The sequence below is a fragment of the Scardinius erythrophthalmus genome (assembly GCF_964197995.2).
Source record: "Scardinius erythrophthalmus genome assembly, chromosome: 8".
In the NCBI taxonomy this organism is placed as follows: Eukaryota; Metazoa; Chordata; class Actinopteri; order Cypriniformes; family Leuciscidae; genus Scardinius; species Scardinius erythrophthalmus.
The window spans coordinates 39,957,545-39,982,212 of record NC_138228.1 but is presented as its reverse complement, the minus strand read 5'-3'; the positions used below and the strand labels follow the sequence as shown (position 1 = coordinate 39,982,212).

Here is a 24,668-nt window from a genome sequence, read left to right as displayed (position 1 = left end):
CCTCTCTCCTGGCTTTTGCAGACTTTGTGTTCCCTGGCGTTTTGATTAAACATTAAAATTCCGAATAAACTTCGACTATTAGTTCTTGCTCTGCTGAGGAGAAAAACTGTGCGCGCTCTTTGGCCACGCTGAACAGCCAATAGCAGCGTTGCTGATCAATGTTTCTACGATCGATACATATCCCCTTTTAAACCAGCGCATGAACGCGCAGTTATCTCAGATAACTCAATCCAGCTATACTAATCATAAACAACAGGTGAGTTCGAAGAACCCAATTAGCCGGATCATGATTAGCACGATGATATCATCTTGGATGTGTCATTTGAGCCCCAGGTGTCTTAGTATGTCACAACGCAAAAAAAAAAAAAAAAAAAAAAAGAGAAAAAGGCTGTGGAGCCCCTAAAGGGACATGGTGAGGGTAAAAAAATATGAGCTTCGCTCTCTTGCAAAATGTGTTCCCAGACTTCCTTTATATTAATGTTTTGTTAAAAATGTCTACTGCATGCATCACTTTCTCACTCACTGTTTATGTTTGTTCCTCTCCCTTCCCTGTAGATAACGCTGTCATTTCCAGATTGCAGGCCCTTGGACGCTATAACGCCCAGCCTTCAGCCTCTGTTAATGGCTATACGAAAGGAGCGTTACACACATGCACAAGAATTCCACATCTGGAGTCTGTCTCTCAAGCAAAAAGATATAGTTGAGCTGGTGAGCACTGATCACACTTTACTGTAGATCCTAGTTTTGTGATTGGCAGTTATGGAAATCTTGTTGGATGCTTGTTCCACAACACAAGAGAGGGAAAGAGTCTTCCAGGGTAGACAAGCCTGCTGGAATTCAAACCAAACCTTTCTGTGCTAACAAACAAATGCTTGTTTGGTCACATCACTCACAGTAAGATATGCGTCTTTTATTTCAGCAGTAAATGGTAATGAGTCATAACTGTTGACATTTTATCTTAACACCAGATCAGTTTAGCTCTGGAAAGAATTTTGAATTACACAACAATTTCAGGTTCCAGAACTCTGAATGTTTTCTGTCATCTCTGCATTTTGTTGCAAAACATTTTGGCTTTGCATGTTAAATGTACCTGCTTACTCTCTCTCCCTTTCCATTAATCACATTCTTTTCGTCCGTGCATTTCCACATCATTATCGAAGTGAGAAATGAAACATTCGCAATGAAAAATTAAACAGAATTAAATATAAGTCGTATCACTTTCATGATACTTTTGTGATGCTATGGCATTCCTTTTCAAGCTTGAAAGCTCCAGTCCCCTTTCATTGCTGTATAGCAAAGAGAAATCAGTATATTATTTAAAATGTCTCCTTTTGTGTTCCACACACCAAATTGCCATGTTTGATTGAAATTTTGCATAAACCAGAAGCATCTGACATTGTTAACTGTTGTTTTGTTTTAGAGACACATCTGTTCTCTTTTGGATTTAGGAAACAGGGCTTATTATCATTATGGTGGGGCTTTTCTAGTTTTAGAGGCCATTGGCAGCCAACTACTGGCTTGTGTTTTCAACAAGAACCACAATACCTCTGAGGCTATGGCGGGCTGTCAAACCCATGAAAGCCTAATTAAAATCAGGGGATTTACTCGGCTACGGCCAAAACTTTTGATTATTTTTCCAGCAATGTAAGACTTGTAACTTCTGTAGGAACTTGAAATAAACCTGAGAGATTACAACACATCATAAACTATATATTTTTTTTCATTCAGAACTGATACAGTATGTAGTCCTATCAACAGACACTTAGTTTGAAGGCAACATGCATTGTCATACAATTTTTCATCCTTGTTTTGGGCCTGAAAATAGCCTAGCATATAATGTAGATCAGGCTGCGTCATTGTCCTGTAGATTTTTAGTTCCAACTTGGAACTTGAAGACTTTGTTTAGATGTTTTCATGTTTTCATATTATGGCTACTTAGACCTTTATTATCCTGTGGTCCACACCCATTTTCATTCCGTTCCAGGGGCAGCATGTTCACACTTTAACTCGTATAAATAGGAAAAATCTGTTCTATTAAAGGGTGAGATTTACTTCCAGAACAGCTTTGATGCTGCAAAAATCACTGGCATATTTTTCCAGACCTGCAGACAAAGAATGTAAGGAAAACAATATGGTGGAGAAGCATGCAATTGAAGTTCTGCACTTAAATGCTGTTAGGACAACCCTGACATATATATTTGGCACATACACAGATTATATGTGCCGGTCAGTCGGTTATAACAATAAGTGCTTCAATAAGAGGTCCTTAGTTTTAAGATGTTGATGAGATTCTGGGAGATTTATTTCTTCTGTAGATCATCACTAACCTATGGAATGATGTTCAAGGGGAGCTTTATATGTAGGGTAAGAATGATATCTCAATGGAATTACTCTTTCTCACAGTTAGAAAGAGATTACACACAGCCGCTTTGTCAAGAACTGCAGCTTTGATCTCTGTAATACTAGCTATTTATTTTAGTAAACTAGTTTGAGTGACATCTTCCCAACTGCTTAGCAGTGTTTGTGAGTGCACAAACCAGCGTTTAATCTCTTGGACTGTGGTGGAAATTGTGCTATTCTGTGGTCTTTCTGTTGTATAATAATCAGTTGTATATTAAAAGAAGTATGAAACAAAGTAGCGCTGATTAATTTAACCAAATTTGTATATTCTGAAGAAAAAGTGAGTGTTGTCTGCCTGTGAAAAACTCACTATCACAATGCTAATGTGCTATGGGTGGTTGTCGGGGCATTGTTGTAACGTCCAGTTGACTGTGTGTGCGCGACATAATAGTAATTGTAAAATCCAAGATTGTAAATTTACCACATGGAAAATTGTGCATTTCACCAACCCAGCTGTTTGTTCTGACAGTGTCTTCTTTTGGAGAAAAGGGGGAGGACAGTTTATCCCTTCAGATCACTGGAGCTGCTTGATTGCAAACTGACTGAATGGTCTCTGGAAAGATTGGGCAAGGCTTCAGGCATCAGCTACCTCACCACACTCTGCCTGGACTACACACTGTGAGAGGATATCTGATTGTGTTTTGTGTGAATGTCTTCAAATGCATTCCAGTTTGTCAATCACAGTGTACAGAGATGGGCAACTTAGATCCTGGAGGGTCACTGTCCTAACAGAGTTTATCTCCATCCCTAATAAACAAACCTGAAAAATCTTATGGGTGCTTTAACTTATGTGCTGCCTTAAAAGAAAGTCAGTTAATATAAAGCTTTTTAATATAAAGTATTTTTCAAATAATAATTTTAATAGTAATTTTGCGCCGTTACCGCAGCTGCCAGAAACATTTATGACGTAGCCATGCGCACATACTAGAAGTGCTCATTCTATTGTTTATTGTTGAGTAATACTCTAGTCTACAAGCCTCTGAAGTACTAAACTAGGAAGGACGCAGCCTCACTAGGATGCAGCCTTCCGTTTGAGAACCACCCTATGTCTTCAGGATTGCTTGAAAATTACAGGCAGGTATGTTTGAACTGAAATCTGCTGGACGGTGGCCCTCCAGGACCGAAGTTGCCCATCCCTGGTGTTATCAACCTGATCTCACAGGAAAACTTAATTATGTTATGAGGTGGAAATTTCATATGAATTCATATGATGTGAATCGTACAAAAAAAGTATGATTATTAGAAAAAGTAAGCATGAAGGTCCACTCCTAAGCCCAGCCCTAAACAAACCGGTCACTGGGGCGCAAGTAGATCATACGAAAACATACGAATGAGATTGTACAATTTTATACAAATTATTAGCCACCAATTCGCCAAAACGTAAAAATTCCATGAGATTGTCCTATGACAAATCGCCATGAGATGAGTATATTAAGTGTTTCACCAAGGATAAGCAACTGCAGTCGTGCAGAGTTTAGCTCTTTCCCTAATTAAACACACCTGAAAACCAGGCATATGTGTTTTATTAGGAATGTAACTAAGCTCTGCAGAACAGTGGCCCTCCAGGACTGTATTGCCCATCCCTGTGTTATGCTGACTACATGGCAAGTGTGTGCCAAGATATCTATAGAAAATTATATAATTTCCAATACCAACAGTGCTTTTTAAACAATGAGTTGTGATTGTAACCATAATTGTAAAATTGTTTTGCAGTATCTTGACGTAATCTCTTTTTTTATTAATATGTACAGTACATGTTTTTAATATGTTTTTTTCTACAATATGTAATTTTTTTCACCGCTAGGGGTCGCTAACCTCTTACAATAACAAAGGCGTAGGTTGATGACGCATAAGCATAAAGCGGAATTATGGATCTTGTCGTCAAGCTGATGGGTCTCATGTTTAAGGATGAGTGAATACATTGATGTTTTTAACATGACTGTGGTTTGAAACAGGGCGCAATTGCTAATGAGAGACAGATATCAGCGTCACACGCGAGTCCCGCGGATATATAGGAATAAGGAGAATTAATTCTACCGAACTACACGCAAGTGCTTTATTACTACTCACACAGGTCAGTTTATTAAACAAACTGAACTTGTGAGGTAACGCAGCGCTGTTTCACTTGGTCTAACGTTATACTATCACATTCAACTGCATTTGAGTGTGTTGAATGTTATTCTGTGTGTGTTAGTTTGTTGGCTGTATGAGACTAGTAGTAAGCTAGATCAACATTAGAATAACATACAGATCATATTCTAACATTTCATTATGTTGAACTATATAACATTGATTCGTTTTATGTACATTTGCTCACCTGTCTAATAAAGTACATGCAACACTGGCGTCTCTGTCAAGTCGAAGTTAGTCGCGGACGTGGAGCTCTCGGCATCTCGAAAACGGCACGCTGATATTGATCCTCGTTTTAGTTCTCCTTTTGTCCCAAAGTCTGCTTGCCATGGTCCATAATGTTTAAACAAAACAACAATAGCATGAGCGTGCCACTAGGCGTAACCCAGTTGTCCACGTCTGTCGCCATGGTTACTATGGCAGTACGAGCGGATATGACGCCACTGACTGGCGACTCCCTCACACCTGCTCACACGTCCCGGTTCCTTGGTTAAAATTGCAATTGTCTTACGATTCACAAATAGTTGGAAACAGTAATCTACTAAACAAAATGTATAAAACCGGCCTAGTGGTTTTTGGATATTTTACTGCAAAAATCTTACATAGTGCACCTTTAATTGCCATAATGCTGAGAATCAAACCCATGACCTTGATAGGGGCCTTTCACACAGAACATGTTTTTGTATTCAATTGCTGTACTTTTTCATTGGTTTTCTAGGTAAACGTGCTAGACGGACGTGTTTGACCGTTACGCTCATGTCTTGTGATTTTTGTAGCGTCTCGCGCATGACATGCCATTCTAAGAAGTCTAGAAAAACGTGTTTCTAGACCTTGCGTACCCCCCATTCCACCACCCTGTGTCCCACGTTTTTAAACACGAAAACATTTTCTGTGTGAATGGAACCTTTCAATGCTATTCTACTGTTTGAGCTACAGTACTTTGGAAAATGTTTTAGCCTTTTGTTTCATTGGTTTTTGTATGTATTTTTTCCTATTTAAATATTTTTTTAAGTCATCTTGAATGTGTTTTTAAAGGTTTAATAATGACCTCTCCTCTCTGTCTGCTTGTTTCTCTCTCAGTGTAGGACAGGAGGGATTGAAAGGTTTGCTGAGTGGAGGTTTGGGGACCAGTCAGATATGTTCCTTGAGTTTATGTTATTGTGGTTTGGGTTCATGGAGCGGAACTCTGCTAGCTTCACTTCTCACCAGCAGTTCTGTGAGGTACGGACTGTTATGACCACTGATTCTTATGTTTCCCATTAACCTGTGACTCTCTGCTGTGACTCATGGGATCCATTAGCTTCTGCTGAAATATTTCATCACATACTAATTCATGAATGTGAGCTTCAGCTGATGACATCTTACTGGGCCACAGGGGTTTGGAGTTACAGTAGGAGAAAGGCTATTTTGACAACCCAATTGAATTTTCTGACTTTTCGTGTAGTCACTATCACTATGAACGAGTACAGAATCTCGATCATCAACATTAAACAGCATATAAATCAAAACTGCCTAATGTTACCGAATTAAATGTTGACCCAGGACTAGATATAGGATTGTGAAGCTTTGGAGGTGTTGATGACTCAATCTACTCCATCTATGTTTTTATCATCGTTCTGAATCCGATCCAGATGTAGTCTTGGACAAAACCGTGATTTTTCTCAGCTTTTTGCTTGAAATGTTGCTTTTTAGTGAAACTTTCCCACATTCAAGTGTTGTCAAGTGTTCTTTTTTTTTTCTTCTTTTTTTTTTTTAAAAGCAGAGGGCCTGTTCTTTCTTTTGATAAAATGCATGTCCAGATAGTCATACAACAAAATATTCTGGGGGCTGTGAAACTTTTGTGAAAATTATCAAAAATGCTGGTGCTGGCAGGCAACTTTTTTCAAAAATGCTGGCAGGGATAGAGTTAATATGACGTAGCATTGCATGTAGTCCACTCAAATATAATTTTTAAGATATATTTTTGGCATTTCTGCAATGTTTGGAGAGAGACAGGAAATGACTGAAGAAGAGATAGAAGAATTAGATTGGGAAATGACCACAAGTGAGACCTCAAACGCTGGCAAGAAGCACTGTTGTGGAAATGAGTCTTGAAATGAGACTGAAATGCATTGGTCCAGGGTCTCTTGGAACACTGGTCCAAAGATTCAACCTTGCACTAGCAGCTGCCATCTCAAGTCGTTCCAAAAGACCTCAGGCAAGGGAGATTGAGCTAACCAAACTTGGTGCCTGGATTGCACTAAAGTACCAAAGTAGTTGATGCAATGACACGCATAGCCTGCACCTCAAGTTCAGTAAAGCTGTCGCTACACTAACCGACTTGATTTGAATGGGAGGTCACACTAAAGGCCCCAATATACTTCAAGCAAAATCAAACAACAAACTGGTGTGATGTCTTTTTGAACAAAATCAAGTTTCAAAACAGCTTGCCAAAGCAAACTCTCTGGAAAAGTTCACTCCAACTGGTAAACATCCATCACTGACATCACTGAGGCTCCACTTTCTTTGACATGGAAATCTTTTCCGGTTAATTTCTTCTGTTTAGTCAATCGAGGTCAGACGTCCGCAAGTAAAAAAATGAACACTCTGGAGAGCTGCTTTATAGTAGAAATTGAAGTTGCAATTATAATTGAAAGAGACACTGACATTTGTTTTCTCATGTTTAATTAAAAGCTGCTGTAAAGCTGCTTGCTTTGAAGCAATCTATTGTTTAAAGTTCTATATAAATACGTATTACTTGATAGCAGTGCAGAATTGCACAGCTCATGCAAACATATCCAGCATCTCCATGAGGTGCTCAATATTGAGGCAGGAAGGGCACTGATTATGTCCACCCATGCTATCCATCACACTAAGGCATGTTGACCTTCTAACTGTATCCACATTGAGCTTCAGTACTCACCTAAGAGCAGTCCCAGTGAGGTCAAAATGAAAGGGATACAGAATGTGTGTGTTCACAAAGTTGATATGTGCAGTCCGGCAGAAATGTGGAAGGCATCTCAAACCACTTGGCCATCCTGGGTATGCCTTTTGGAGAACAAGCCGCTTGTAAATCAGCACATTCCAAAGAAGAAATGTTCATGAAAAGAAACATAAAAACAGCTCTTTCCAGGCATGTACAAGGCTTAATTTGAACCTCTTTAAAGATGAAAACTGCATAGAGTATCATGACTAATCAATTTCATCAACCGAAAATGAAGAAGAGATTGAGTTGACATGTTTGGGGGCTTTTATAGCTCAAGAAATATCTTGCATCACAGAGTGATGCATTAACTCTTTAAATGGCTTCTTTTTAAAATGGGAATGCAGGTATTTCCTCTAGTCACTCTGACAGTCTGTAATAAAAGGAAATAGATGTTCTATACAGTGTCTCATCATAAATATCACTCTGTCTTGAGAAAATAAAAATATAAACTAGTTTATATAGGATTGGTCTTTCATCATAATTTACTGATAAACAGGAGACTGGCTTGTCTGTGTATTGAACAAAGACTTCTGACATCTATCTTTAAAATGAACACATAACAGAGTCTATAGTTTAATGTCAAATTAGGTAAATGCATCGACTGTTTGAATTTTAATTAATTAGTCAGTCTCATTAAGTAGGCTTACTTTGTCAGCCCTAAATGCATTAATTTGTTGATCCTCGCCTTTAGGGAGCTCTACATCAATGGCAATGAGCTGCAATGTGGGGGTGCCATTGAGCTGCTGAGACCTGTGGCTGAAAACAGCCGGAAAATGTCCACATCCATCACAGGTGTGTATGTGAGTTTATCAACTCTCACCTGATTCATTCAATAGTACAGATGTATTTTGTCAGTGGTGGAATATCTGAGAAGTGAAAGGCTATATTCTGGTGATTGTCCGATTGGACGACGTCTGTTGGTGCAGTGTGAATTGGTCTTAAAAAGATCAAGATAAGACTTCAATATAAAGTTTCTCTGTTTTTCTAAACCTCAGAGTTCTGCATGAGTGGGATACAAACATGCAGTGTGTCATGTTATGCAATGGAATGTGTCAAGTAACTAAATTATTAGAATGATCTCCTCATCATTCTTTTTTCTCAACTTACTAGTAGACAGTAAAGGGTGTAAAGTAACCCCATTTCGTGCAAAGTGATGTCATGCACTGGTTTCCTCCTTTCAGACGAGACAGAGTTGATCTCCCAAATGAGCAATACGTCTTCCAGGCAAAAGAAAGCAAAGAACAAAGGTACTACTCATTTTCTCTTCCTCAGAAAAACATATCAGGAGCCTCATAAAGCCTGAAACATATATATTAGATTATTTAGCTTTGTCCAAACATAAACATATTCATACAGCTTTAAAATAATAATAAAACAAAAACCTAACTAAACTGTCTCCACATATTCACAGAGTTATCACTAAGAGCTCTGATGGGATCTTGGTTTCCCTCGTGTTAAACAGCACAAACCCCCTATTGAAACCACCTGAACAAATATTCTTGCTTAGGACTCCTGTTACGGCACCTTGACAACACAACACATCCACAGACAATGTGGAGGAGAAACAGGAAAAATTACAACTGTATTGGACACACATGCTTGTACAGTCCTAGGCAGATATACACCAAACTCTTTTAATCAAAGCAACTTATTTTTGTGGCTTTCTGTATATAAGAAGGAACAGAGTAATAGTACATGAAGATTCGTGGCTCTTTCTGAGGGATTGGGGCCATTTCTTTTCCATTTGTGTCTCATGACAATATTGATATAATTTACATGAAAAAAACGAATAGTAGATAAGGGTCTAATTCTAGCGATTCACATGAAAGATAATCCAAGAAGATAATTCATAAAAATAAATAAAAAAACACACACCAGCTTTGCATACATGCATATACAATAACTGACAGAAAGCAGTAGAAACTACATTGTATACAGTAAATATATTGGGTGGCTTTTAAAAAGTTTACATTTAAATGTTGGTGCAGTCTTTGGTGGGTCCTCCAAGTTATGGCGATTACTGCCATTTACATGGATTACATGTTTTTTTTTGTTGAAAGATCAGCTGTAACCTTTTCAAATAAAGTGAGACCAGCTTCACTCATCAACACAAACCACAAGTTCACTTATGGCCTCCCTTTGACAACATGATCGATTTATTAATGAAAACATAACCACGCACGTGTACGGGCACTTATAAATTACATATTATGACAGATGTTTTCACACACATAAATCGATCATGTTGTCAAAGGGAGGCCACAACTGAACTTGTTGATGAGTGAAGCTGGTCTCACACTCTGGTTGCCAAATTCTCAGTGTGACCAATGGCATTTCGCCGTTTCCTCAGAAACCTTCCCTCTACTCTAGACCAGGGGTCTCCAAGCTTTTTTCATTTGAGAGCTACTTTTTAAAAATGAAAGTGGCCGAGAGCTACTCATGTAATACATTACTTAAATATCTTAAATAATGTCTCATAACTCATATTAACAACTATCCAAACTGTTTTAGACCTAAAAGAGTTTTTGTAGGCCTATATATGTCACCCTTAAATGTCAGAGAAAAGAACAGAATCAGAGATTAATTTTTTTTTTATAGAAAATTGTACTTTGCATTTTAAAGTTGATTTTAGCTGATCATAACTAGAGATGAAATGGTATGAACATTTCATTATATGATTAAAGTGACCAAAATGATCACGGTTATCACAGAATCCTGTTTAAAAAGTACTAATACTACACAATGAAATCAATTCACCAAGTTTTATGTCGAAAACCAGCAAATAACAAATAAAATTAGCATCAATATGCACTTTTTGTTTACATAAACATTAAAATAATAACATTAAAAAGTATGGCAAGATTTTAAAGTACAGGGTGGGCCATTTATATGGATACACCGTAATAACATGGGAATGGTTGGTGATATTAAAGTCCTGTTTGTGGCACATTAGTATATGTGAGGGGGCAAACTCCTCAAGATGGGTGGTGACCATGACATATACTAATGTGCCACAAACAGGACTTTAATATCACCAACCATTCCCATGTTATTACGGTGTATCCATATAAATGGCCCACCCTGTAGTGTCTTGCAACATGTTATCTACCAACATGTACAAGTTCAAAAAACGTTTTGACAAAAAAGGTTTTATAAAAAGATAAACCTCACATATTTCAGCCTTTAAATAACTTTTTATAAAAAGAATGAGTCAAACTACTGACATTTACAATGCATATTAGCTTATCTTTTATTATTAATAGTAAAATTCGGTCCGATTTTCCCGTGGCGATTGTCGTTGCTATGCAACCATGCACTGCGCTCTCCACAACGGCAAAGAAGTTTTAGTAGCTAATGGATTTCCATCACCGAAAAATGCTTGCTGTAGTTTTGCTACAAGATTTATTTACGAAGAAGAGAAAAACACCCGTAGTGTTTGGGTGCACCCCCATCCTTCATGTTGACTGAGTTTTCAATGTTGTTACGGAAAGGGTGAAGCTGATTGGTTGGTTCTTGTCACATGACCTGCGGTGCGTTTGTGGCATTCTGAAAAGTTGATATTTTTTCATCTCGCAGCACCTGGAAAAACCAACGAGAGAACTAATGGACAGACTGCCTCTGCCACTGTCTGTGTTTAAATTTACAGACCTCTCAGTCGGAGTTAATTAATCTAGTTTTCTAGTTTAATTATATTTTCTTGTTTATGCACTGAGTTATTATAAAATTGAATTGCATCTCTTGATAAATGGGAGGAGGTAGTGAGTCATGTCAATTTGATGGATGCCAGATTAGTCTCAGCTGTTGATGACATGTTGTTGTGGTTAGGAAAGAAGACGAAGAAGAAAAGAGGAAAAACAAAGAGCGGTCCTGGTGCTGCAGGGGGTCCGTGGCTGGACAAGCTGCACATGTTTGATAACTCCATTGATCACTCAGGAAAGGAGGGACCAAATCAACTAACTCAATTCTTGGAGCTCCTTTGCATGTGAGTGTACATGACTCTGTATATACAGTTGAGTATATTGTTCAAAATGTCATCTGTCTTTTCTTGGCAACTGGAATTGTCAACACAGATGATGTACTTTTGACCATAAAAGATAAGTTTAAAATATGTTGACAGGCTTAACGCTACTGTAAGCAATGCTAACTTGCACCAGATAAAGCTACTTCTGTAACATGTATGTTCTGTGTTCCCTCCTTCATTTTGTTTTTGGTTCTGTCCTGTGACCTGGTTTTCCTCTGATTAATTAGTCCTTATATTCACCTGTGTCTTTTTAATTAACTCATTAGTTCATTTTGTTTGTTCATGCTTATAAGCCTTCAGTTCTCGCTTAGTGTTTGTCGGTTCTCGTTAGCGTGTGTGATTTTCTTCTACATTTGTTCCTGTTTCCAGAATATTGTTATTAAAGTCTGTCTCCTAGTATTGTTCCTCATCTTTGTGTGTTTCGATACCACGTTCCGTAACAGAAGAACTGACCCAAAACCCCTTGAGGCCCACTCATCTGGATTCCGGCGAGCCTCGCGCACTATCAAGACCACTCCCTGTGCGCTTTTTATTTGGCCAGTTTGAACGAGCGCACAAAGGCGCGGTTTGGGTCCTCGAGGATCATTCACTGAGTTCATTGAGTCGGTGTTGGTGAACTGCGGTTCAGCCTACACCATCGGCCCAGCTGAGGATGACATCGTCAACAACCCCAGTCTGAACAAACCGCCAGATACTAGCCATCCACCACCGACCGCGACTGGCATGATGGAGTTGCCTGTGGTCACCGCAGACCGGCCCGCCGCGATGGACGAGTCCGAACCAGAGAAGAGGTCAGAAGGAGTCATCGCCCCGGGGCCTGTACCATTGCTGGAGTCTGACCAGGTGCGTGAGCCGGCAACGTCGTGCATCGCTGAGGGAGGGCTTGGTGGAAAGCCCCACCCCCTACCCCAACGCTGTGGATAAGATGTTAATTGCCTCTGGTACTTATTTTGAAGAATTAAAGGATTTATTTGAGGAAGATTAAATGGATTTTTTTGGTGATATCATTCCCAGTTTCTCCAGTGTTCACTGTATCTCCAGTGCTTCCTGTAAATCCAACGCCCTCTGTATCTTCAGATTGCCCACCCAGCCTCCCTCTCCCACCTCTTCAAACAACCTGTGGCTCAGCCCCGCCTCCGCTCATCTCCCACTTACTTCGAGGATCTGCCAAGTGTCTTCAGGCCACCAGTTTCACCAAGCCTAGAGGATCCCCTGGCTCCACCTTCAGCCTTAGGGCCCATCGCTCCACCTCGGCCTGTTGACACTTTGGCTCCACCTTGGCTCCTCCCTCGCTCTGCTCCACCGGAAACCATTGGCCATACCGCTCCACCAGGCTCCCTCGTCCCTCTAGCTTCTCCTTGGCGTGTCCTGCCTCCACCTTCGTCCTCTGTTCCTCCAACTCTGCATCAGTCCTCTGGTTCACTCAGATGCTTGCCGCCGCAGATCCACCTTGGTCTCCAGTACCATCAGTATTGCGTGGGCTCTTCGGCCTGTCAGCTCCATCATCGGTGGCTGCATCTTCGCCGGGGGTCTTCCATCAAGTCGTCTCCACCATGGCTCCTTAAAGTCTATCTCCTAGTATTATTCATTGCCTTTGTGTGTTTCGATACCACATTCCGTAACAACTGCACTGCAAAAAGTAATTTTCTTACTCAGTATTTTTGTCGTTTTCCAATAAAAATATCTGAACATTCATAACTCAAGATATAATTACCTGAAAAGAATAATGTAAAAAAGTTTATGCTACAAAAATAAAACGAAAAAATCTGCCAATGTTGTAAGAAAAGCAAGTTTTTCCCCTCACCCCATTTGCAGATATTTTTTCTCAATTTAAGCATAAAATCACTTTTATTTTGATACATTTAGAAAACAAGACTTTTTTTTGACATCTTGCTTCTCAAGTAAATGTATCTTTCAGTAACACTTTAGAATAGTTCTGTCATTGAAAAAAAGTAGTCACTGATTAGCTAAAAGTGAACTACCAAATTCAACTGAGCGCTATTTCTTACTAATTCAGTAATCAGAGTTTCTTGTTAGTAAATAGTAATTGCTATAATGTTAATATTGCGTTACTCATTTGTTCCTGTGTATTCATTCATTAATGACGGAAGAGTATTCTAAAGTGTTACCTATCTTTCTTCATTTAAAGGCGGGGTGAAATGCTCATTTTCACTCAATCTCCTGTTAATCTTGAGTACCTATAGAGTAGTATTGCATCCTTCATATCTCCAAAAAGTCTTTAGTTTTATTATATTTATAAAAGAAAGATAGGCTGTACCGAGTCTTTCCGGAAAAAAACGAGCGTCTGGAGGCGGGCTGTGTGGGCGGAGCTAAAGCTGTGTAACCGAGCTAACAACACACAGAGACATGTGAAGCAGTTACTCACCGCCTGCGACCGCGAACCTTTATCATTGTGACTGCTCGATCCTTAAGCATTAGACGATCTGCAAATCCGTCGATCTGGGCTTTGTTTATAAAACAATCATCGTCGAAATGCAGGGAACAAACAGTCTTGCACAAAAACAAACAGTCTCTGAAAAAACAAACTCCATCCACTGGTCCCTTAGCGCTGGGTTCTTTAGGAATCTGTGCAGGGTTGTCTTGCCCTGGCAACCAAAAACACACTTCTTTGGTGATATTGACTTCCAAAAGCTGAGCAGAGCGCTTTGATGAGGTAACGTACTGCTTTCGCTCTCTTCTCTCTCTGTCTGGTCTACGAGTGCGCGCGCGCCCGCGGAGAAGTGCCCTTAGGACCCATATAAGGAAATTCCGCCCCAGCTGACGTCACGAAGACCCATACTTCTTAATTGGCATTAATTTGCTCTTAATTTTGCTCTTAAAATATATTTGTAATAATTACACATTTGCAATTAAGTTGCAATTTCAGCATATTTAAATGGGTGGTATAATACCCTTTTCACAAGATGTAAAATAAGTCTTTGATGTCCCCAGAGTGTGTATGTGAAGTTTTAGCTCAAAATACCCCACAGATATTTTTATATAGCATGTTAAAGTTGTCACTTTTTGAGGGTTAGCAAAAACACACCGTTTTTGTGTCTGTCCCTTTAAATGCAAATGAGCTGCTGCTTCCGGCACAGGGGGCGGAGCTTCAAGAGCTTGTGTCCTTTTACCTCACACAGAAATGCACTGGAAATTTAAAAAGTCAGAAAGATGGAGAGACTCAAGAAGAAGTGACAACATGTAGAAGCAACAGAACATTTCTGAATGGTTAGTTGATGAATTTATGTAGCTTATGTGTAGTTATCTTCTAGTAATTGATTAGCATATTCTGTCTTGATAATCTATAAATCGCGTTCCCGGGGACGGGTTTATGTAAATTTTAGGGTTAGTGATGTCACTAACCCTGGAGGAATGTCGTGTAGTCCCTACCAGCCGTTTGTTGTAGTCCTTAAAGGTGCATTAAGCAACTTTTCATGTTAAAAATACCCGTTTTCTAACCCATACATGCTTAAAAAATTGCCCGATGGGCTGAATGAGCCCTTCTCTGATCACTGAGATTGTCTCTATAATCCTGTAAAGTAAAATAAATAAGAGGGATTCGGGCCGGAATTTTAGACTGGGCGTGACGTCATGCGCGTTCACGGCACGCTCACATAGCTATGCCTGGCAGGTTTGTGTATTCGCCGGCATTCTGCGTAGAAGATGGATTGTAAGAGACCTGCTTATAGTTCATTTTAAACACCAACGCAAACTCCACGTAAGATAAAAAAAAAGAAAACTTTTGTCCGTGAGCGTGCACACCTCTGGTTGCAGTTTCGCTTGCCGCCAGAGGGGGCATAGTTCTGCAAAAACTCAGAGACTTGCTTAATGCACCTTTAAAAAGTGATTTCTTTCAAAGAAAATATCTCCCTTTGCTTTGAACTTTGAGCGTTGTAACATTGCAGATGTTGTTTATGCTCAAACAGCAACATTACACACTAACTAAAGTTAAAAAAGTTAAATCATATTCAACCACTCCTTTAAAATATTTTTAATTAATATTATTGAATACACTACAGAGAAATTATAATCAAGTGTTTTACAGGTGGTTTAGTATGTTTATCAACACATCAAAATAAATGTACTTCTTTAAAGCATGACAAAAGGTTGTTAAAACAGTCATTTCTGTTTTAAGTCACATATACTAGTTTCTGGACTGATATGGATGCGTGTAATTTGTTTAATGATAAGTATGATTATAGCAGCCATTAAAAAATAAAGCATTTCCCTTCTCACTCAACAAATCCAATAAACATGATTTTTAGTGAACAGAACATTTTCACAGTAGTCTTAAACGAGGCAAATCATGCATTACTGTTTATTAATTTTTTCCCCTGAGGTCAGTGAACAGACTTTTGGCATTGCCATCTGAGCAGCAAAACACACTCAATATCTGATTTACACTAGCATCTGCAACATGTATGCAGGTCTTATTTATTTGAACGTCCATATGAACAGATTACAGCACTTTCAGCTGCACAGCAGAACAAAAATTGCAAGTAAAGTTGTGCACATCACATGCAGAACTCAGAAAACACAATCCAAATACACACCCATTGTTTGAAAAAGTATGCCTGTTGAACTTGATACAGGTTCCACATGTTGTGACAGGCACACAAACAGCAGTTTCTACTCAGTATATCTGACTGAATCCAGATGATTTAGATGAAGATGAAGTAGTTTATAGCTTCACTTTGGTGTTCTGAGTAATTACCATTTAGATTTGAGTGTGGTTCCCTTTCTCATGTAAATTGTATAATTTATGACCATTATCATATCACATCGGAAATGTTCAGTAACCCAAAATTTAATACATATATTTTTTTCTGTAGGCTATAGAACAGCAGTTTGGTTGCACAGCAGAAAAGCACAATAGGAGGCTGCTGTTGTAGTTATGATGCTACTTTGCTTTCTGTACAACAGGAAGGACCAGAGAGAGGGCGGAAAATGATCATGAACAACTAAACTATGATTGTTTTTGGCACAAAACAACATTGGCTAACATTATAAGTGAAACAAGAACTGATTTCTTTGGCGACTCACCAAATATTTGTAACTAATACTGGTTAAAACACCTTCTGTTGGCATTTGCAATTGAAATCGTTCACAGCTGTTACTGTTTCTCAACATGTTTGTATTAATTGTTTTATTAGATGGTAGATTTAAGTTTGGATTGGCCACAATGAGAGAATACTTTTACCATTTGTCAGAGCAGTTGATCCTATAACGCATCAAACTCAACTGTACATATGTCTATAAATGTTTTTCAGTCTAATACAGTTCTCCAGGCACCTGACCGAACTGGACCTTGGTGAGAATCACATCGGAGAGGATGGTGGGAAAGTGCTTTTAGAGGCCCTGAGAGAGAGACAAACAGGTGTGAACTTTAATATGATGGAAATATGACTCTAGAGGTGACCTCATGAAAAGATTACATGTACTTAAAGATTCAGTTCGTAACTTTTGGCGCTCTAGCGGTTAATAAACAGAACTGAATGCTTTTTGCGGATGAACATTGTAGCCGGAGCTACTTCTCTCTGTTTATGTCTATGACGACGAGTCACACAGGTACTGGGCTACTCCGCAGCGATTCGACCAGTATCAGTCTAAAATAGTCTGAATATAAACACTTATTATAGGTGTACCATAGTGATTCGGGATAAGACAAAAACACGGTTTGGAAAATGAATTCATGATGTACTCGCTCAATATATCATTTTTTGTAGATTTTGAACACAAAAAAAGTTACGGCCTGCAGCTTTAAAGGGGTCATCGGATGCCCATTTTCCACAAGTTGGTACGATTCTTTAGGGTGTTCATGTAAAGTTTGTAATATACTTTGGTTAAAATTCCTCAATGATTGTGTAAAACAACACCCTTTTTAACTCCTCAAAAACAGCTTTGTTCACAGTGACCCGTTTTGGTGCATGTCTCTTTAAATGATAATGAGCAACTGCTCACCCCACCCCTCTCTTCCATGTGGCTTGTTGAATGGCTGAGGGCAGAAATATGCTAATACGGGACAGTCCGTCAGCGGTCGTGGGCGGAGCATGAGCATTATGACATCATAGTACTCAGAAAATCCAAACTTGATTATTGAGTGTTTAGACCGGTTTAGACTCTCTGAGGATTAAAAAAAAAGAGTGAATGGATTTTTTTCATTGTATGGTGGTTGTGTACACACACTGCAAAGACCATATATTTATATGCAAACACCATATAAAAATGAATTTTGCATCCAATGACCCTTTTAATATTGAGTTATGGTTAGGGTTTGGTTTAGAGTTCATTGTAATTATGCATAATTGTATCTGTTGGCGTTCCTATTATTCCGTTTCTTCTTCCGCTCTTTAGTCTATGGTAGCCCATAGAACCGTATGGTTAAAAGTTGTTACATTTTGCACACAGATAGAAGTTCTATCCAAACATTCACCATAGCAAATTTGGAGCCTCTCAGGTGCACACTGCGATTTTGGCCACAATTTGGCTGTCTGAGATAATTTTTTCAAATCCTAAAAGATTCCTCAGATCCTAGGCTAAAATCTGAAGTCTTTGATTGTTTGACATGTTCACTGACAGCCAGTTAATGACCGTTGCGATCAAATTTGACCTCAGACGAAATTCTGACGTGTCAGAAGATTTGACTCAGAGTCCTGCAAGTGTGACTAGACAAGCCATGACCAAAATTAACGTTAGAGATTTCTTTGCATCCACCATTTCAATCCCGCGTGTAATGCAGCTCACATCACCGCACGCGTCATTGATTGATGTAAAACTTCGGACAAGTTTTCTCGTGTCTGTCCGTTAACTGACATTAATGACAACTGAGATCTTACAACGATGATCATGTTCGTACAGTCTGGCAAGCAACAATCGTAAAGGACTATTATAAATCGCAGTGTGCACCCGGCTTAACTCAATCACTTTAGCACCACCAGCTGTCCAAAGTTGCACTCATGTTTATGCCAATAACTTTTTGAACCGTAAGGGCTAGAGACAAAAAAAGTTTCCTCTGATTCCTTGTGTCTAGTGAATAACATGACCTGAACATATTCAATTAGTGAATTCTGGAGATGCCATTTTTAAAAAGTAAATAGGCCTACTAATTATTTTATCTTCTTTCTCATCACTTCCCGGAATGTTCTCAGACAATTCCCTAACTTAAAGTAACAATAATATAATGTTACTGTTAAAAACATTGTCTATACATCATTCATGGAATGTTCGTCAAACATTTTTAATTGTTAGTTTGTTTCAGAGAACATTCAAAAGTAACATTCTTGTAATACTTGCTAAATGAAATGTTCCCTTAATGTTCACATAATCCAGAGAGCATTCAGAAATGATGTTTTCATAGTCTTAGAACATATTTTTGTTAGCTGGGTTCTTTCTCATGAGTGCTACATTGGAGAGGAAAGCTATTGCAAATCAATGACTTCAATTTAGGTTTGTTCCTCACACAAACTATGGCTTTTATGGATTGAGAAGCCTTGATAAAAGTCTGGATATGTGCTGGTAGTGGATGACAGTTTGGTAAAATGAGATTGTTAACCATTTTCCCATCTCCTTGACAGCTAAACTATCTCCAATTAAAATCCAAGTTTCAGCACGCATGTCCACAGAAACATTCAGTGCCATTTTGAAAAGCGCAAAGGAACTTAAATCTGGGAAAAAGAGAAGAAAGACAAAGGTGCGGTAAGATATTGTGATGCTGTAAAATGTACAGTGGCCCTAAAAAGGATTTGGTAATGCCTGTATAAATGTGTAAACAAATGATGCTAAAGCTTTTCTCGGAACTATCGCTTTATTTTTGCAACACTTTTTTAGTCATAAGGCTTCAAATAATTTTTGGGGACTCTGTGTTTGCTTGAAATGTCATAAAAAATGTAAATTAATTCATGAAGAATAACTTTCTGTAATAACGGTCTTATTTGATCATTTCTAGGGAAAAACAAAGTAATGCATCTGTCTGGAGGATATTGAAAGTATGTTACTGGTTTACACAAGAATGTTTTTTCAAACTATTTCACCATGTTGTCAGTTTGTCGCCATAGTCTTTCGGGAATCATCCTCTTTTAAGTCTGAATTGTGTTTGAATGCATTACCAAATCTGCATTACCAAATTATTGCATTGCCAAATGTGAGCACAACAGACTCATGGATCATGAAGCATGTATTTGTCAGTGGTGCGTAGGGGTTCTGGATGGGATCTTATTTTTTTGTCACTATTGGGAGCTCGAAATAAAATAAGGATGTTTGTTTTAGTGCTTCTTCCGTTTCCTTCTCCTTTCATCTTTGCTGACAAAATGTGAGTCCTTGTTTGTGGGTTTTTTTTTTTCCGGAACAGTCTAATACATGCAATGTTTACATTTTACAGAATAATGTGGGAAAAGTTGTAAGCATTTATTTGTGTATTTCTGTGTGTGTCTGCCCGTCATGTGGAGAGCAGACTCTGACTCGTGGATATTTTTTCTGCTAAATTTGGTTTTGTCTCCACCCTATGGCCAAGAATGATACTGAACTGTTGTATCCATTTCTATGGATTAGCCATCCACAGGCTAATCGCCTGTTTTACTCTTGCCTCTGGTTATGGTACCTCACAAAATAAAGTGAATCCAAACATGAAGTTTGACTGCCTAATGTAGAATTTGTTTTTGTCTAGCTTACATTTAATAAGGAATTACTGGTTGTATGGTTCCAAAATATAATGGTGCAAAATAGTAAAATACCATAAACCGCAATGAACAGGCAAAACTAATCAATAACAAACGTCTTGTAACAAACCGCCTAACATATTTGTCACTTATCAATATATTTTAAGCCAATAGAACTTACTTTAGATCACTTGACTTTTTCTAAAAACATCTATTAGGTCCTTCTAAATAAAATTATATTGATTGTTCTTAATGGTATTTCAAATTTGATTTTATTACTTTTTGTTTAAATCTTTTAACTAATTCAGAACTGTTTTTTTTGTCCTGTTACAGAATTATGCAGAAACAGAATAAACATTCATTGTGTTCATTACAGTGGGTTTCCATGAAAAATGAGAGAGAAGTAGTAGCCTAGTAGGCTACTTTTCTTGCAAATTTATCCGTCAGTCAAAGTTGTATAAGTAATCAACTGTAAGATGTATATGCATGCCAGTTATGACATCTTTAGGTATTAGTGTCAAAACGAATAATAACAATATTTATTGAGAAAGATAAAACACATCAGAATGAATTAAACAGAAAATACACGGATAAATCATTGTTTTGTCCGCCGCCACAAGGAGTCGCTGTGATTTATTCACGCAGCACAAAGTTAAGGTCACGCATGCGCACAAACTATTTCCATTCATTTCTACGGAGTGGAGGTGGATTTGTACTCATTATTAGCTCTGCACACTTTAATACAGAGAGCTACAGTAACTTTATCATGGATTTGGAAGGCGGCAATTATGAACCTGGTTTTGTGGGCATCAGGTTTTGTCAGGAGTGGTGAGTTTAGATGAGTTGCTGATCTGATGTGCGTGTTTGTTTGGATGGCAATAGCGGCTCTAATATTAATCTCTCTCTCTCCCTCCACAGTAATAACATGTTGTATCCTAAAGAGGATAAAGAAAACCGCATTCTGCTCTATGCGGTAAGTTCTTTTTTGTTACATGAATAACGTTAGATCTTTAATCCAAGGTAGAGTGTTATTGTTTAATCAATGAGTTATATTTACAGTTTGATTTAATTAACCGATTTGATATACCGTTAACTAACTCTTAATGATTTGGAATGCATCGAGCTAACTTTTGAGAAGAGGCTAAGAGGCTGATGGTGTTCACAGAAAACTGTAACGTTATAAGAGGTTTAACAGAGGGGTAACGTTAGTGTTCAAACTGACAGAACAGTCCCTTACTTGTGTGTGTTCATGTATGTTTTCAGTGCAGAAACTGTGACTATCAACAGGAAGCCGACAACAGCTGCATCTATGTGAACAAAATCACCCATGAGGTCGAGTGAGTGTCTTGCTATTTTTATTTTATTTTATTTTATTTTATTTTTACAGAGAAGTTGCGAAAGGTATTGACATTAGTAATATTAACAAGTGACATGGCATCTTTCTCATCATATCACTGATTGGCCAGAGGGAATCTTCACTACCAGCGTCATTGGATTTGCGACACGAACTAACAAACTACTTCGTCATGCAGTGAAAACACTATAAATAGGTGGTACTATTTAAGTGAGCCGTACCATCCAGTGGAAAAACACCTATAGTGGCAGTTTTCATTCAAGTTACTATGAAACCTGAATTTTAATGGAATATTGCTGTATTTTATAAATGATTTATTAGTGCACATAGTTTTTTTTGTTGTAAATTCATATGCCCTTATCTCCGATCAAAGTAACTTTTTTCCTCTGATGATGTGTTTACTGGCGTGAGGGCGGGACAAACTGTCACTCACGTCACATGAGATCACAGCAATAGCAAACCACACCATCCAATCAATATTATTACACTTAATTATTAACACTTAAGCCACGATACAACTTTATTCAGATCATTTTTATTTAATGAGATAAAATTCTGTCTGTCAATTTCACATCTTCATATCAATCTTATTTCGTACCTTTCCTTCAATATTTTTCCTTGTATTTTCAGGTAGAAATTAGTCGTCAAATAAAAATATTTGCACATTTTAATGTTTTCACTTAAATCTAAATCTATTTGTTTTTACAATAAATGTTGTTTTAAGTAGTTTTAGAAAGAACGACGGTCTTACTAAAACCCTAATCAACAAGTCAAAGGTGACAGTATTCAGTTATGAAATGTAATTGTGCTAAATCATATTTATATTGTTATAGGATAATTCATAAATTAGCCATTAACAGTGTATAACGTGAAATAGCCTACACAGAAACGTAAGAGTTCGATTTCAAGAGAGTATATAACCAGTATCACCGACCGTATGTAACAGGTGAACTCCCAGGTAATGACGATTCAGGCTGTTTTAAGTAACCTCCTCCACCCTCTCACAGCATTAGACACATTTTACGGCTTGCATTTGCATGTCGAATTAGGGTAAAGGGTAAACTTATGCACAATACTCTTAATCGCCGAAATACACTCCCTGAAAATATCGAAACTTAGCTTCCGTGTATCGATACAATATCCCCATGCAAAATATCGCGATACTATGCTGTATCAATCCCCCCACCCCTAATAATAATTATATGAACCTATTACAGTACTATGCACATATTACAAAGTCAGTCTGTAATTATACTTACAATGGGACACAAGACAGATAAAACATCACAGTATGGAGAAGCCTAATGGTTCTTGTACAGATAAACTATATAACATAACATGATATTGGAGGTGCCACCATTTCTTTAATTTCCACTGGCACATGACACTACAACTGGATGTGCCTCTCAATGTGGACATGTGCTGATGGCTTCCTTGTGTACTTGGATGCCATGCCACTTAATGTTAACACCGCTCCTGGAGGATGCACAGGTGTCACTGTGTCTATATGCACGAGAATGTTTAGGACTGCAGAGACTTCAGAGCTAATGTGGATAAAATAAGAATATTATATACTTAAATAGCCTCTCCAAAGCACAAATGCTCCACCTACCACACTCATTAACTCTGATTCAGTTGATCTATAATGTTTATCGGCTGAAGAGATTTTTCTGGACACTTCTAACCTTGTCTCGTCCCTCTTCTCTACAAGTGAACTGACTCAGATTATCGCAGACGTGGCCCAAGATCCAACACTGCCTCGGACGGAGGACCACCCGTGCCCAAAGTGAGTGATAAATATGTTTTGTGATGTACATGTATATTAATAATATGATATGATATGGCCATTTTAAAATGATTTTTTTTTTTTAGGTGTGGCCACAAGGAGGCGGTGTTCTTCCAGTCTCACAGCATGAAGGCTGAGGTAATCTTTCATGCACATTATACATTGAATCCGCATGACAGATTTTGTGACTGGAATTAAGTTTAAAAATGCTTATATTTTGGTGTTTTTAAACAGACTATAAGTACGGTAATATAAATAGCTCTGTTAATTTTAATTACAGCAATATTAAATAATACCTACTGAAAAAACTGAAACTTAAGAGGTGCGTTTTGATTTTCTGAATGCAGGACGCCATGAGGCTTTACTATGTCTGCACCGCCCCACACTGCGGCCACAGATGGACTGAATGAGAAGGATAAAGCCATGACTATCAAAACATGAGGACGTGCTCTTCGGCCCCGTCTCACCACTGCTCCATTCCTACTTGTTATTTCTCAGGTTAGGGGACATATGATGTGGAGCGGACATATCTGGATGCATTTGTGAATAAACTAGAGTTTAATTTTAAATTTTCCCTCTGAGCGTGAGACTGGTGCGCAAACACCAGCATGAAGACTTTTCCGAGACTTTTTTTCCCTCAAGGATCTTTATAGTTTCTCATTTTAATATTTCCCACTGTATTTTTTGAAGGTTTGTAATAAAAGATTACAAAAACTGAGTTTTTATTTTTAAAAAGTACTAGTTTTATAGGGATCCTATTATGCCCTTTTACAAAGTCTTGATTTTGTTTTTGGGGTGTTTTCATTCTTGAATGTTCAAAAAATGCATTCCCAGTCTGGCTCGAACATGCTGATTTCGATGGAGCCCTTCCTTCGAAATCTGCAATGTGCTGTGATTGGTTAGCTGTCCCAGTGTGTTGTGATTGGCACTGGTTAGAGCGTGTTTGGGAAATGTCCCGTCTCTCCATAACTGCAAGTTCTGTGCTAGACATATTAATGATGGCATCAATTTCAAACCAATTCGAGCCAGATTCAGACCCTGACTATGTTAACGCATGAGATTTCATGCACAGACTTAGCTAGCACGGATTTCACAGGACATTTGAGTGATATGTATTTTGTAAATTTCTTATACATTTGAAACAATATACATTATAGATGTTATTTGTCAGAAAACTAAGGTATTACAAACAGTAATCGACCACAAAACCATGGTTAATTTTTTTAAGGAGAGGTGAACCATCTTACAATAGCAACAAAACAAGCTGTTCTCCATAAAATATGCAGCACACAGATAAATGCTGGGATTATAATGTTCAGGAACAGTGTTTAAAATAAATTTGAACTCTAATGCAGCTC

The 24,668-nt window shown here is 38.2% G+C and overlaps 2 protein-coding genes across 3 annotated transcripts; both read left to right on the top strand.

Annotated features, from left to right (window-relative positions):
* The first annotated feature begins 331 nt into the window (after positions 1-331).
* LOC308695237 (uncharacterized protein) lies at positions 332-20,140 on the top strand. Of its 2 annotated transcripts, none has more exons than XM_081373314.1 (10): positions 332-412; positions 556-708; positions 2,870-3,018; positions 5,611-5,751; positions 8,187-8,287; positions 8,677-8,742; positions 11,321-11,477; positions 16,787-16,893; positions 19,091-19,206; positions 19,462-20,140. In XM_081373314.1, the coding sequence occupies exons 1-10, from the start codon at positions 410-412 to the stop codon at positions 19,474-19,476; spliced, it is 1,008 nt and encodes a 335-aa protein (XP_081229440.1). In that variant the 5' UTR covers positions 332-409; the 3' UTR covers positions 19,477-20,140. The 2 variants fall into 2 exon arrangements, with proteins under 2 accessions (XP_081229440.1, XP_081229439.1); XM_081373313.1 differs by having other exon boundaries at positions 351-418.
* On the top strand, positions 19,861-24,668 carry polr2i (RNA polymerase II subunit I). The gene is made up of 6 exons (XM_081373315.1): positions 19,861-20,998; positions 21,089-21,143; positions 21,434-21,507; positions 23,236-23,310; positions 23,397-23,448; positions 23,658-24,668. Exons 1-6 carry the CDS (start codon positions 20,835-20,837, stop codon positions 23,718-23,720), a joined length of 483 nt encoding a protein of 160 aa, XP_081229441.1. The 5' UTR covers positions 19,861-20,834; the 3' UTR covers positions 23,721-24,668.